The 16,775-nt window shown below is 37.6% G+C and overlaps 1 protein-coding gene across 2 annotated transcripts in view; it reads right to left on the bottom strand.

The window, feature by feature from the left end:
* trpc7 (transient receptor potential cation channel subfamily C member 7) overlaps positions 1 to 16,775 on the bottom strand; it is a 172,041-nt gene that overhangs the window by 9,469 nt on the left and 145,797 nt on the right. For both annotated transcript variants that reach the window (XM_062970336.1, XM_003223951.4), the window contains exons 8-10: positions 13,636 to 13,831; positions 11,790 to 12,011; positions 9,534 to 9,611 (exon numbers count right to left, since the gene is read on the bottom strand). In XM_062970336.1, coding sequence (XP_062826406.1) covers positions 9,534 to 9,611; positions 11,790 to 12,011; positions 13,636 to 13,831 — 496 coding nt within the window. The remainder of the gene's footprint in view (positions 1 to 9,533; positions 9,612 to 11,789; positions 12,012 to 13,635; positions 13,832 to 16,775) is intronic.

The raw sequence follows: 16,775 nt of genomic DNA, 5'->3' as shown, positions 1-16,775 counted from the left end.
GGTATGTGTGTATGGGTGTGAGTTCATTCACCGTCAAGCTGTCTATTGGCTTGTGACCCCATGAATTTCATAGGGTTTTGATTTGTCATTACCTGCCTTTGAAATATAAACCACACTTGACAGTCCTTATCTCCATCCAATTACAGTACTAACCAGGACTAACCAAAGCTCAGCTTCCAAGATAAGCCTCCAAGGATCAGATGAGTTTGATGCCTTTAATATTCAAGGTGCCTTTAGTAATGTTGATTGGACAAAATTTTCCAATGGTAAAACATAAATATCATTCCAGTCAACATGGGTGTAGAAGTATTCTTGTAGTATTTAGACCATTGTGGGATTACTCATTAGTTGACTTCTATTAAATAATAATGAGCATATGTCAGCATCTTCCATTCATGAAGAACAGAAGCCCAGTGAGGGTCACAGTAGAAGAAAAAAAGGAATTGATGCTGTTCTTGGCTACTTAGCCTGCACTTGTCTATGTAGTAATTGTAGATATTTAATAAAATGAATATTGGTGTCTTATACTTTGTGGAACAGAATGTTGTTTTGCAGATTCCTATTTCCCTCAAAAGTAAGAAAAACATGCAACTTGCTATTCCTTTCTTTTCACATTTATGAAGGGTGATAGCTCCTTGCAAAGAGGAGGTTAGGCATTTGCCAAATGCAATAAATTCAATAAATAAACCACAGGAACAAACTAAAATTTCATATATGAAAAATAAAATGCAAGCAGTTGTTTTGCTCAGATATGTTGTAACCTGCCTTGAGCTGTGAGAAGAGGCAGGTTTATCATCATCATCATCATCATCATCATCATCATCATCATCATCATCATCATCATCAGAGCCCATATAATGCAGTGGTTTGAACGTTAAATTAGAATTTTAGAGATCAGAATTTGAATCCCTGCTTGGGCACAGAAACCCAGTGGGTGACCTCTGGGCAAGTTACATTATTTCAGTCTCAGAGGAGGGCAATGGCACCCTTCTTCAAACAAGTATTTCCAAGAAAACTCTATGATAGGTTTGCCTTAGGGTTGGCATAGGTGGAAGGCACACAACAATAACAAATATCACAATTTTACCAAAATACTCTAAAGGCGTCAGATCCCATCTGATCATGGAAGCTAAGCAAAATCAACCCTGGTTAGTACTTGGATGGGGAACTGTAAATGAATACCATGTGCTGTCAGCTATATTTCAGAGGATGGAATTGGCAAAACCACTGCTAAGTATTCCTTGCCTAAGAAACCTCTGTTAAATTCATGGGGTTATCATAATGGAATAGGTGACTTGACTTTATAGTACATAATACAAAGTATAATGTTTTGTGTTATACTGTTCCTAGGAAGAAGAAAGCACACTGTCCAAGGCTGAACAGTAACCTGCTACTGAGATATTTCTGCAAGAAGCTATCAGGACTACCAGGAGAAATCATGCACTATATGTTTGTTTTCCCCACAACTTTTTTTTATTTTCTATACCAAAACTGGCACCCCTCTACTGCGAAAAAGAAATATGTCTTTAATATTTAATATTAAGAAGTTAGAAATACCAACATGTGAAATACTGACATTCATACTGGTGTGGGGATGATTATCAAGAGATGACTGGAGTGTTTTCTTGCTGTTATTTTAATTTTGGAATCATAGTGACAATATTTTAGTATTTTCATTAACTGTTATATGACAGACATGCATCATCTAACTAGACAGTGTTGTGTAGAAAACCATATTAGTAATTATTTTATACCTTTTCTATATAGCAGAAAATGTCTCTTAGTTCGAGAACAGGGTCAAATTCTGTTGCTTGTACTTTTTTTGTACATTTTTCGTTGAAGTACATTATACTGTAGCCTTTGGCTTCCTTTTTATTATTATGATTTTAATATTATATATCTCGATGGAAAAGCTGACATTTTAAATAATATATCTGTTGGAGTTGAGCTTGGCAAAAATATCATAAGAAAACCAAAGAAAAAACCTCTGACTTCATCTGTCTATTTTCAAAGGTGCAATTGTTTTTATTGTTGCCTGTGACTTCTACAGTGTGCCACCCTCTGCCCTTCTAGACAGCTCCAATTGCTCTCTTTTGAAAAGGATTGTATGTTTATTTATATTTAATATTATTTTATTCATTTATATTTTGCCATTCCCTCTAATAATGGGATTCACATACAGTCATGCAATTTTTTTTAGGTTGGAAAATCTTTCTAAACTTTGTAAAGAAGAGCAGATGTGTTGATAATACCACTGTTCACTGTTTTAATGTTAACTGAGATCTTTGGAGAAGATTTATCTCACCTCTTCTGCCTTCAGACGCATGTCTGATGGAAACATAAGAGAGACCCTTTTTCTTCCCAAGGCTAGATTAGCCCTTTCCTATTGTTTTTCCATTGCTAGATACATTATTTATTCAGACTGGCCTTTGGTAACAGACCTCACTTACTGCAAAATACTTTAATGTTTGGATCACATTCATTTTACTCAGTTTTTCACCTTGATTGCTAGACAATTGGTCTGGTGAATAAATAATGCTGAACATAAAAAGAGGCCAGATATTTAATGAACGTAATTGAACTTCATGGAGAAGAGTTCTATAATTAACATGGCATGCCAAAGAGACAATGTGGATTCCAGAGAAAATCAATCCTGAAGTCTTTCTAGAAATCACTGAGACTATTGTATATTGAATGTATCTTGATAATACATTAGAAAAAACAATGTCTGGTGAGGTAGAAGGCAGTAATTATAGCATTGACTCTGCAAGATCCGAGCAGGACCACTGAGGATAAGGTGACTTGGACATGGTTCATTCCCTTTGTTGCCATAAATTAAAGTTGACTTAATGGCAGTTAACAACAACAATTCAACTTTGTTCCCCTTATAGTACAATATAGAACAATATAGTACAATATAGGTCAGTTATACTTTGAGTAAACCCATTTGAGATCAACGGGACTTGCCATCCACCAGAAATCATTGTACTCTATAAATACAATCCAACATCCCCTCAGTGTAATGCAAATGTGTGCATGCAGAGATACTATTCAGATACTACACAATTCTATGCAGAATAGAAACACTGTGCAATACATGTTAGTGACTGGGTGTTTACAATTCACAGGCACAATGAGCATTGCTCAATACTAAGAAATGCACAATTCCTCTCCAGCTGCTGTAAGCAGAATAGTTGCAAAGGTAAATAATTTGCCTGACATGTGGACCATGTCTTACTCATGCCAAAGTCATCCAAAGTCTAGATCCAGGCCAAGATTTCAATAGGTTATAGTACAACATATGCAATTATGTAAACTGGGGGCTATGTTTCTATATTCGTTTATGTCCTTTGAGCCAGATGGGCAGTGTTACATGAAGTGTACCACGAATAAACCATCCAGTGAAGTGATATCAGGTATTGCTTATTTGGGGAGCTCCCCCCCCCCAACCCATTGAGCCTTGTCAAAACATGTGATTTAAGATATTTTAATTCAATTTTCCAGAAATAGCAAATTGCCAAAATAGTGGGTAGAAATAGAGATACATAATCAATGCTGGGCTGAAGTCAGAGATATATCTAATGAAGAAAGCACAGTGGTGCCATTATTCTGCAAATTCTCACATAGCTACTAGTGCAAAGATTTGCAGAGTATGACATAGGGCAACCAGGTATCTTGAAATGTTTGCATCTCTTTCAGTGCAAGGACACAGCCATCATATTGACACAAAACTGGGCCCATAATTTCCAAAACTCCTAATGTGGGAGGGATTGGATTCAGCAAGGTTTCAGCTGGCCAAATGGGAAGTCAAGCTAACTCTTGGCTAATAGTTAAACTTGTACTCTATGTCAGGACAAGAAGCTTTATATCAGTAAGGGCAGCCCTGAATATGACCAATAGTATTTCCCACTCTAACTTTGGGTGACAGAGAGGGTTGTGGATCCTAAAATATGAAAAGCAATCTTTTTCATAGCAAGCTCATCCTGTGAGTTTTGATATGTTTGCTGTCTAAATAAGTTCACTGATAAAGAAGTACAGTAGGCCCTTAGTTAACTGGTGCCCATGGCAATTGCTAGATGCCAGATAAATGTCGTTTCTGGTTGCTTGAGAGTTACTATTACAAATAGTTCTAACCAAAACTATACACCATACTATACTATATCATAAACTCTATATTGACTTGATATTAATATTTAAATACAGTATAGGCAGTTCATGAGTTACACACATCCAACATACAAATGACTCATAGTTGAGAACAGGGATGAAACAACAGGAAGTGAGAGAAATCTACCTCTCAGAAGGGAAATTTATTTTTGAAAGAGTTATCATGGAACAAAAGAGTCTCCACAATAGCTTTATCACCAATCCTTATTTCCACAACAAGCCAAATTTTTCAAAATTCAATTAACACATGGACATAAAGTGAGATGAAATCTTCTGAATAGGGGCTCAGACAGCAAAATAAAAACCACAGGGGGTTGCTATCCAAAGCTCGAGTGTGTGTGTGTGTGTGTGTGTATAGATCTCAATTTAAGAACAAACCTACTGAATCTATCTAGTTTGTAACTTAAGGACTGCCTGTAATTGAGAACAAATGAAGACAAATATAACGTAATATAATACAGCTTTACTGCATTATAAAAACCAGTGTTGTGAACATGGTATGCAATTTTAGCTAGGTTTTTTTGCCAGTTGTTTGAGTTCTGGTTAGCTCCATTATATTAGTATATTCTGGGGAATTCAACCACAGGGGTTCCGATTGGAGCAAAATTAAGGCTTTATCCCTCAAATAAGATTACTGCCCCTACCTGAAAATTTTCTTCAGACTCCCAAGTTTCAGCAGCTCAGTAACTTAAAAGTTTTTTTTTCCAAAAAAGGAGCTGGGAAATTTGTCAAGGGAATTTGTAAGGGACTTAGCATTCATAAGAGTCCTAAGGCCACCTCTACATTGCCATAAAAATCCAGAATATGTGCTTTGGCTGGATTATATGGCTACTGAATGCAAAAAAGAGATGGTGAATAGGTGGAAGAGGAAATGGAATAAGAAGAGGTCATGGATCATTGGCTGACTGGAACCTAGAACAGAAACACTCAACATGACAGCAGCCTATTGCAGTAGAATTAGAATAATAAAGCATCTTTTTTTTTCTTTAAAAATGACCATAGACACAAATCTGGATCACACAGATTCCTAGCAGATTATGTGCAAAGGATGGGTTCATACTAATGGGAAGTTTAAAGCCTTATGCAGTAATCTAGATAGAGCTATGGTAGAGCTCTTTCCATAGAAACATGGCTATTTTTTCCTGTGACCCTAAATCAACTTTTCCATAGCACCACTAAATAAAGACAATCAAGCTATTACTTTCCCAACAATTATAATACTTCAATGGACTGGTAGGTAGAGAGTGCAAGCTTTTTAAGAGGTGTTACTAGTCATGTTTTAAAAGTTTCGTGATTATTATCAATCAATATAATTTCTCCCCTGAAATGAAATTCCTTTGTGGTAATAAATTGAGCTAGACTGTTGAAAAAGGCGTTCATCCCATCCATGTAGAACAGCTATAGGGAACTCTTGGTACATAAGCTAGATTCACATATTAGGGCCCACCATCCACCCAACTTTTGTTCTGCATGACTTGCCTCTTCTTCCTACAGAGGTTTGCGGGGGAAATCCATTCTCTTATATCTGATGAGTGTTCAAAGATGAGAGATTTCTCTACTGAGACCCCTTCCATACAGCTGAATAAAATCCCACATTTTCTGCTTTGAACTGGAATATGTGGTTGTGTGGACTCAGATAAGCAAATTCAAAGCAGCTATTGTGGGATTTTCTGCCTTGAGGTTCTGGGCTATATGACTGTGGAAGGGCCCTAAGTGCTGAAGAAATACACGTTACTATCAGTGAAAAGATCATAGAAAAGAGTGGCCATCTAAAAAAATTTAAATTCTAAAAAGTATTTAAGAAATATTTCTGAAGGCATTTAAAGAACAGATATTTTAACTTTTACATTCCATGCTGTTCAAACTCATTACATTACACAGAATTGTGTTGTGCTTTGCATGCCTCAAATCTGTTGTACTGCATTATGAGTAGTATGCTTGGGACACCCCACTTTGTTCTCTTCCACACTGCCATCTAAAATCCAGATTATCTGCTTTGAACTGGATCATATGGCAGTGAATACTCATATAATCCAGTTCAAAGCAGATAATGTGGATTATCTGCTTTGATAATCTGGATTATATTGCAGTGTAGAAGGAACCCTTTTCAGGATTCTCCTCCTCCCATTTTCTCTCTGAGGCTTCAGTTTTCTTCAATTTTTGTCATCGGAATTCAAAAACCAAAGTAGTTCAAGTTCAATTAACCCAGGAAGAGGAGAGAAGGGGGTGAAATCTTGCTGTTTTCAATACATTCAGGAGAAAGCAAACTGCTACAGCCCCACCTAGGTTGTATGTTCTTCATTAATAGCTGTTGCAGTCTTGGACCCCTTCCACACAGACCTATATCCCAGAATATCAAGGCAGAAAATCCCACAAGATCTGCTTTGAACTGGGTTATCTGAGTCCACACTCAGATAATGTGGGATTTTCTGCCTTGATATTCTGGGATATAGCCTGTGTGGAGGAGCCCTTAGTCTTAATCATGTTGTGAGCTACCTTTAGTCAGAGTGTTGGAAGAAAGATAAGATATAAATAAAATATGAAATAAAATAATGTTTCTTCTATTGACAGTGCCTTGTATTCAATGGAAGTACATATGCTTGTGATTCAGCTGCCACAACTTTATAAAGTTGAATGGCAGTTGGGTGGTTGTTGGAGAAATTGGGTTTTTTATTGTTTTTAACAAGTTATCTTTTAGAGCTGGAAAAGATATCAAGGTTAAAAATCTGTGATTTAACTGAGTCTCATTTCTACAAAGACCCATGTGCTCCTCCTGAATACATTCCAGAATCAGGCTATTCCAAGTAACAAATATGGTGAGGCATTGCATCATCATTTAAAAACTGGTTCAGTCCTTGAAACATCAGTCTGGGGTCTTTTGTTTTCTCACGGTGTCTTAACTATATCCACCCAATCTATCTCTGGATTATGATTCACTTAAAGAACCTGATGGATGTTTACTCAAAGTAAATCCCACTGGGTTTACATGGATAATTTGGCTGCAATCCTATTCACACTTTGCTGCTAGAAAATCCTATTGAATTTTTGAGTAGGCAAGTGTGAAATCACAATGTTCAGTTTCTATGCACTTTAAAATAAAAGATAGTTGTTTAATGTTCCAGTTCTCAAGTGACATTTCATCATTTGGATTCACTGGCAGTTAGTGATTTCCATTTCAATAGGTTAGTGAATCCATTCTGGGTTTTAGTATGAATTTCACAGAAACAATTGGGCTTAGGTTTCAGCATCTTGGATATCTTTTTTAAAATAACAGAGATGGCCAGATCACAATTTTTAAGGACATGATAAATTATGTGAAAGAGATTTTGACAGGGCCACCTTAACAGTCAGCCTCCTCCCTTAGGCAGCACATTTTGGATGTCATTCAAGTGTAGCTAATTTACTATTTTTAAACATATAATTGTATTATTTTTATTGACACGGAAAGGGAGTTATATTTGTGGGGTTTTCTGCCCCAGGTGCTGAAATAATTTGTGTAGTTTTAGGTGTTTGGTACCTTGATGTAGATCTCCCTCCCTTCTCTTAGTCTCTCTCACTGTCTCTCTTTGGGTGCAATTTTTCTGCTTTGCCTCAAAATAAAATATTTTGTTCTGAACCTGGAGCCTGAAGAAGTATTTCTTCTACTAGCATGAAGGGTGACATGTGGAATATTTGTCACAGCTCATGTTAAACAGAACCCTGCAGTTCTGTCTCAAATTATTGAAAGACTAATATCTTTTGGGTATATTTCAAATGAGATTCTGTATCTTCTGTTTCCTTGAATTGCATGTTTCATTGTTTCATGGGGACAAACTCAGGAGTTATGGGTTAGGACCTGCTAGACTATGCAACTGGTCACTTACAACCTTATCACTATGGGTTTTTATGGCTCCCTTTCCCTCTTCTGGACGGGGCCTGCCAAGTGCCATCAAACAACCATTGGCTTGACCCCCAGGCCCATTCCTCCCAAAGTGGAGGAGAAGCGTCGCAAGATGCTTCCTCTGCCATGATGGAGAGGAAAGTGTGTTTTCGGTAGCTCGGGTGGATCTACCTGAATTTTTCTTCCCTTTCCTCCATATGATGGGGGAAAGGGCAATGCATGTCGCTGCCCTTTCACCCATCTGATAGGCACAGGGTGCACCTCGTCTCGTCCCCACCATGTGATGGAGGAAGGAAAGAGGGCATCATGAGGCACCCACATGACTGCTGGCAAAACAACACAGCCCCAGGGGCTGTATGAAGGGATCCTAAACAGGCAATGAGTTTTCAGTCTTTCTTGATGTACGGCATACAGTGTTCCCCACTTATCACAGGGGTTAGGTTCCAAGACCACCCGCAATAAGTGAAAATCTGCAAAGTAGGGACACTATATATTTATACATTATTTTAGTAGTTATACACTATTTTAAGTCTTTATCAACCAATCGAGTGTTGATACTTCTCTTCTCGTTGGCACTTGGGCTCCTTTTCTCTCCCTTCAGCTTCTCCTTCCTTCCTTCCTTAGGCTGTAAATTGTAATTTTTATGATTTATAATATTATTTTAGAGTTTATTGAAAAACCGCGAAACAGCGAATCTGCAAAAACCGAACCGCAAAGTAGTGAGTGAACACTGTATTTCAAAGATTGCTCCTTTAAATTTTTAAAATCGGCTATTGTGCTCTTTAATTAATGTATTCATTTTACCACCAAGACTGAAAGCATAAGCATTGTTGATAAGAAGGAAGTTCTGTTAAAGCTGGACTGAGCACCTGTTGAGGATTTCAGGCTTTATTGATCCTCCCCTGGGAACACAGATGGCTCCATCCCTCAGTTTCTACTGCCAAAATTGGATGCTCCACAACATTTTGTCCCCACACCCCAAGTCCCACAGAACACATTGGGGCACCAAACTTTAAGTCATTTTCATCCCTCACTTTTTTTTTTTTGCTTGAACCTTTAAAACAACCAATAAATATCTATCATTCTCCTTATATAAGACCCAAGACAGTTTGATGGTTGTTGAAATTGAAAAGGCCTTGATGTAGATAATAAGTGACTATCTGCTCACTTTCTGTTTGCAAAAGACCTTTTGGGACTTAAAAGTTAATTTCTCCATGGGCACAAATGTAGTAAATCAACACATAGCAAAAGCTTTTGCGTATATTATGGCCATCATACTTAGTCTGAGGGAATAGGAGTGCAGGGACTCTAAGATCTCCACAGCAAAAGATATGGAGAATATATGTGACCCACAAATTGCATGCCTTTGTATTGAAGTGTTGCATATGTCAAATGAAACTACAAATTATAACCATTAGAATACCTGACATATCTTCCTTTTCCCATCCCACCCATACATGTCTTTCTTCTGTGAAAACAGAATTACCTGATATCTTGTGGGCTTGTTGTAGACATTCTTCACAGAAAAGTCTGAGTTTTGAATACTTGACTCAAAACGAACTTTCTGAAATGTACAAATGTCAAACATTTCATCATAAAGATAACAGGGTTTTATGAAAGCATCAGAAACCAAGCTCATAGACTAAGATCAGTAGATAAAAGTAATTAAAAACCTTAGTTTTCTTTTATCTTTAACTCCTATATAAGAAACTGTTAAAAACTTATCATTTTGTGAGGACTGACTCTTACTAAATTAAATACGAGTGCCTTTTGTCACATGTCTCATACAATCAACTACATACATAGATCCAGTTTTCACAGTGTAGGGGTGTGATTTCAGATTTCACTTGGGGATGTTGAAGAAAAAAATCACTTAGTCTTTAACATATATGTTGTTTCTTAGCATGTGTTTGTATTTGTCTGTCTATTTGTGAATAAATTAAATTGCCAGAATGGAAGTATTTGAAAAGCAAAGGCTTCTTCACATGTTTGCTGGTTTTAGCAAAGCAGCTACTTCTAAAAAGTCTTGGGGAATGTGTTCACAACCTCTGGACTAGCAGAAATGCTGGGTAGAAGAACATGATGGTCAAACTTTTCCTTATTAGCATTTTAATACCTATGGGGTTTTAAAAATGTATGTGTGTTCAATGTTAAGGTGATTTATAGTATAGACCTAAATCATATTAAAAGAAAATTACTATGTTACAAAAATTACAGTATACCCATATCAAAGCAATCTTCATAATTAAAACTAAAAACTTAGTTCATTCATCATAAAGGGAGCAAGAGAGAGATAAAATCACACCAAAATACAAGGATACTCTGTCACAGGAGTAGGTGAATTTGGAGAACTTGGGTGATAGTTATATGTTTGGAAGTCATAAGGTTCATCATGAAAAACAACAATACAAATTCTGGATTGTTTTTTAAAAATACCAGTATATTGTATTGCTGTTTGTTTGGAAGATGAAGAGATCCATATGCTATGGAGGCTTCTCAGAGCATGGCTTTTTCATTTTTTAATTAAAAAAATATGAGGGGTTTGAGGGAACACAATTGTTGTTATTTCTACCCTGCTTTATTTCTCTAAATAAAGACCCAAAATGGCTCTAACAATAAAAGCGATACAATATATAACTTAAAACTGAAAAACATGCAAACATTAAAATAGAATTAAACATAGAAATATTAAAAATACATAGTTAAAGGCCATTATGCCACTAAAACCATGAGCTTGAGGGCCACATAAGGCCCTTTGAGCTTTTATCAGGGATGCAGAATATAAACCCAGATGTGTGACAACAACTGCAGGACACATGTTTCTCTTTCCCTGTTCTATAGGAAAAGGTTTTCCCCTGACATTAAGTCTAGTCATGTCCGACTGTGGGTTGGTGCTCATCTCAATTGCTAAGCTGGAGAGCTAGTGTGGTCCATAGACACCTCCAAGATCATGTGGCCAGCATGATTGCATAGAGCGCCGTTACCTTCTTGCCCGAGCTGTACCTATGGATCTACTCACCCTTGCATGTTTTCAAACTGCTAGGATGGCAGAAGCTGGGGCTAACAGTAGGAGCTTGCCCCGTACCCCAGATTTGAACCTCTGACCTTTCGGTCAGCAAGTTCAGCAGCTCAGCGGTTTAACCCAGTTCACCACTGGAGGCTCCCTTCCCTGTTCTATAGATGCTATGTTATTGCTCTATCTCTATTATTCTTTTTCCTCCTGATATTTAGTTCTAACTTGGTCAGCTACCTGTACACTGCAGTCATATCAATTTCTTCCAAACCAATGCAATGTAGTGACCGGATTATCATGCTAGAATCAAGAAAGCCTTTGTTCAAACTGACTGGGCTACCTGACCTTAAAACAACTACCAGCAGATGTGAAGGGAGGGAGAGTAGTGATAGCCCCTTTCTATTCCTAGTAATTCTTCTCTCTTGGAGAACTGAGCTGTACCATGCAGCTTGTCATGCATTTTCTAGATTCCTTAAATAATGGAAGACACTACCCTGGCAGCACTGTTGAAGTAACAGCCAACTGTCAGTCAAGTCAATATAGAATGGAGGAGCTTGCCATTTTTCTTTGGGTAACCATGATGGATTAGTCACTATTAGCATGCTTAACTTCCTCCAAGATTTGTTGTGTGGATAAAACGGCATATACTATCTTAAACTCATTTTAGGAATTAAACAGAGGAACAGAATATGGGGACTGTTAAAAAGAAAAGGATGACAGGTGACATACCCGTAGCTTAGAATTCAGCATGCCCATCTCAAGATCATTTTCACAGTTTTTGGCCTTGGATTTGCAGAGCTTTATGAGGCACATTTTAATTCTCATTATGAGATAATAAAACGACTTAGGGCTTGGCACTAGGTTAAAAGGAGCAGGTAGAGTCCTCCCCTCATCGAAATATGAGAGCCAGAGCTTTGCACGTGCAAACTTCCACTCCACATCTGCATCCTCCTGCAAAAGGAAAAAAAAATGAGTGATTTGTTTTTCAAAAGGCAGCATTAGATCTTGGGAAGACAGGGATCCCTTTTATCTCATTGTCACCAAAGTGTTTTTTTTATTTTGCTCTTATTTCACAACTGCCAGAATATTTTGCCCTTAAAGTCATTCTTCAGGGAAATGACTAATTGTAATTTCCCTTTGTAAGAAGCCATACATCAAACTCATCAAGAAAAAATGCATTCCCCTTTAGCTAACTTAACTTGTGATCTGTTGAATATCCTCACTTTGAAGTATGGACCACTTATGCTCTCTGATAGCTGAGGATTATAAAATTTGATCTGGCTTCCAAATCATAATGCAATTTGTTCCTTTATCAGTGCCAGTGTGATGTTCAGACAACTCAATTTTTTAGTGAAGATAATGCATGTCTATATGAACTCAAGGGATAAAGAACAGTATAATAACTGTATAGAGAAAATGCAAGATTAGCACTGTTGTGTTGATATAAGGGGCAGCTTTATTCTTTTCTGCTTCTTGTACCTTTGCATACTCTGAATAAACTATTGTTTGCTGAATGAAAGACAAAGAGCTATCTCCTTCAGTAATATAATTTGCTAACTGCTGACAGTCTAGTTTTGTATCTGCAGTATGATAAAAAGGCAGAGTGCTTTAGATTTCAGACCACTCACTCTGATGCAGTCATGCATTGAAAAAATGGTTTGGGGGTAAATATTTTATTTATATGTTGATTAGGTGTAATTAAATCTGCAATATTAGAAATATTTCAGATGCTGATTGAGTCTGAAATGGTTGGGATCCTTAGGGTTTTTATGGATTTTGGATTTTTCTTTCAAATTTGGGAATATGCATCGTGCATATGCACAGTGAATAAGGGCTGGGGGAAAAGGGGGTTAGCCACAGATCATACATCTAGCACCCCCCCCCCCCCCGCTCTATTTCTTGCTTTACTACTGCAAGAAATATAGTAGAGGAAAATACAGAGAGGGAAGGGGGAAGTCAGCTTAACAAGGTCGCTGCAAAAACAGAATCCCCAGATACTTCCCTGGTTGTCAGCAGTACATTTTCTGCTCTTTTAGCAAAGTAGTCAGGAATGAAAATCTTATGTCATTTCTCCTGCTACTCATTTCATTAAGTGGCCAATGGGGTCACTCTGCATTCAGCCTCAAAGTCCATTTCCAGGGTGCCTGCCTTGCTGCACTCTAACATTGGCTGGGTGGAAGGCAATGCAGACATTTCTGGGATATCTGCTTTTTACATGTGCCTTGTGTAAAAACTTGGTATTGTCTGGATTTAATCTCAATTATGTTTCCTTCACTGGTTTCAGAATAGTTTTTGTAGACTCCATGGCTTAAATATAAGGGGACAGGCCTCTAGAAATTGTGCCTATCATGCTAACTGCAGCCCAAACTCATCCAGAGATTGAAATGGCCAAAATCTTTTTTCTACAAATGATCTGTAAATGAAATAAACACAGCAGATGGTGTGGAGATGAACTTTCACTGTTCTTGGTCTGTAACCATAGCTAAGAATAAAACAGGAAAGTACATATTTTTACAAAATGCAACCAGAAATTAAAGAAAATTTCATGTCATACCATTACATTTGTTTGCCTCACCTCAATTTCCTGATAGGAATTGTTGATCATGGCTATTAACATGTTGAGGAGCACAACCACCATGGTGACGTTATAGACGCCGTAAAGCACATAGCCAATGTTTTCTATAAACTTGTGATCATACTTCAGCACCACTGATATTACCTCCGACAAACCAAATATGGACCAGAATAAGGTTTTAAAACTTTCTTCTACCCTAAATACAAAATAAAGAAATTTACTTATTCATTCATAAACTAGGCAGCAGTATAAACTGATCATAATAAAATAAATGGTAGCCTGCTAATGTAAATAATGACGGCTTAATTTCAATCACTAGTTCCAAATATAATTAATCAATGAATGGAAATTTACCTATGTTAACTCACCAGTTGATGATTCTAGGTAGAACTAACTGACTGCATTCAGACCTTTCTGTCCTTGTATTACAAGTGGTAATAACACTAAGGGGGTATGCGTGGTGTTGACCACTCTGGGTGACCACTAGAGGGGATGATACCAAAATTACTATCTTGCTCAGAGAGGCCATTCTCCCTGCCTCTCAAACTGCTGCAGATGGTGATAGGGTGTGTGGCTTCCCCTCCTCTCCTCTTCCTTTGCTTCCTCCAGCAGGCTTAGCCTCCCTCAGCTGCGGCCTCTTTCTTCCTGCAGATTCTTGTGCTGAACCAGGTACTATCACAATACCATGGCACTTTTCAAATGAAAGTTTGTGGGGGCCTACCTGCTCCTGGTATAATAGCATGCAGGAAGTGTGACTTCTGTCTGGGACAAGCATGTCACCATTCCTTCTGCTCATGTGGCTATGGTTTCTTCTAGGGAGAAGAAAGCTGTGTGATGTGGGAGAGTTATGAGCTTAAGGCTGGTAGGCTCCTGGCTGCCAGGGGCTGCCTCCCTTCCCCACAATGGGTGATACTGACTCTAGCAACAGTACTAATTATCAAAATTTTCATCTATGGTTGTTAGTATCTCTAAATCATATTTCTTGAAATGATAAAGGCATTTGGAAACAATAGACATTGACAAAATCACGATCTGCCAGCTGCAAAAGGCCACCCTACTGGGATCTGCACGCATCATCCGAAAATACATCACACAGTCCTAAACACTTGGGAAGTGTTTGACTTGTGATTTTGTGATACGAAATCCAGCATATCTATCTTGTTTGCTGTGTCATAATAATAATAATAATAATAATCATCATCATCATCATCATCATCATCATCATCATCATCATCATCATCATCATCATGATAGTAATATCAGGGTAATTTAAAATAATGGGGGGGGGGAATTGTGGAAAATCCTTAGCAGGGTGATAGTTTGCTTTCCCCGCCCATTGGGTGGAGAGTTCTAGTTTGGGGTTTTGCCAGCACATTGGGATTGATCCCCCCTCCTTTCTCCCCTTTCCTCACTTAAAGTTTCTGGCAAAGGCAGCAGGGGTTTTGCAAGGGAGATCCTGCAGAATTAAAGCCCTGCAATTATCAGGCTCTCCCCCTTCTGCAAGCCCGGGTTTAAGTGTGGGAAGACTAAGTGGTTTGCAAGAGAGATCCTCCCTCCACTTTTGCAAGCCCGGGTTTAAGCACGGGAAGATGAAGTGGTTTGCAAGAGAGATACTCCTTCCACACCTTCCAGGTGTGGCTTGACCAAGGCAGAAGCCACTTGCACTTTCTCAAGTAGCTCCTGACACACACAAAAATAATTTATACCATACCATGTTCTAATATTTTGTTTTGATTTACTTTGTGAAAATCAAAATGTAAATAATAAAGTTCCTGAAAGAAATACGATTATGTTCCATCACTAAATTCAAAAGAAGACATATTACATTGCATCATTGGCTTATTTTGAGAAAATAGAAGCAAAAGTATTTTGCTATATGCAATAGAATTGAGTGAGAATGTGAATATCTCATTTTCCCCCTCTGTAGTCATGGTCATGCCCAAATATCTTTTCTGTGGATTAAACAGAAGATTATCCAATTTGTAATATGCTGAACTTCAGAATGGCAGAAGTCAGGTAAGTGATTCAAATTTATTTAGTGAAAAGCCAAGCTTGCTGATTGCTTCTTTCTTTAATACAGGTTATCTCTGTTACTGTAATGCAGTTAAATATATATCTTTTCATAAAGAAATAGGATTTTACTCAATTACTACACATTTCAAATTGAACAGTGGGTGTGATGTTCTTTATCATGCAAAGAATTAAAGGCATGTACCAATATATGATATTAAAAGCCATGCAGTAAAGTATCAGACAACAGAGCTTCTTGTTGACTTGTTACAGTGAGCCTTAGACTTATTTCCAGCAGGACTGATCACTTATGTAAATCTTGCAACTGCATAATTTATTTCATGTCAAAGAAAATAAAACATAATTCATTTTTTGAAATGAGACTCTTGTGCCTTATAAATTTAACTGCCTTACAGAGAAAACTGCAGTCATAACTCAAGAGCCACCAGCTGTAAAGGATTAGGATTACATTAAAGCCTCTTCTTTCTGTGGAACCCTTTTCAGATGATCACAGAAATCCAAGCCATTCCTCCTGTCCCACCAGTGGGAGCAATATACTTGAGAGGATGTAATAGTGAGATTTTTTTGGCTTGGTTGAGGAATCATTCCCATTCCCAGAGGCCTAATTGGTGCCATGCTGAACTCATTGCAATACCAAGAAACATTACTTTTTTAAGCCTTTGGGGTCTAATTAATTTATCCAAATCAGCACATTTGTTACATTTAGCCAGTATTTAAACCGTGTTAACAGTTTCTGTCTTGTTTTAACTTGTAGAATTGATCAGTATGCTTTTAGGTTGCAACCTTATATGAATCTGTGAAGCACAGTAGTTTCACTTGTGGAACTACACCACACAGAGGCATTTATCCACCCCTGGACATGCCTTAGAGCCACAAAAGCCTCCATCCCATAGTCATTCATGTCTGCATTCATGTCCTAAGTGGCTCAGAATAGTCATAGACAAGTGTAAGGTTGATTTAGTCCCATTTTGGGTATGACAACTCAGAAGTAAATCTTAGTTAATATAGGAGGTGATTACCCCAAGGTATGCATATATAGGATTTAGTTGAAAAAATCCAAATTTTGTATAATATTAAAGTCAGTTTATAATACAGAAGAAACAGGCATT

The sequence above is a fragment of the Anolis carolinensis genome, chromosome 2 (genome assembly GCF_035594765.1).
Source record: "Anolis carolinensis isolate JA03-04 chromosome 2, rAnoCar3.1.pri, whole genome shotgun sequence".
NCBI classification, from domain to species: Eukaryota; Metazoa; Chordata; class Lepidosauria; order Squamata; family Dactyloidae; genus Anolis; species Anolis carolinensis.
This window is presented reverse-complemented; position numbering and strand designations above follow the sequence as displayed.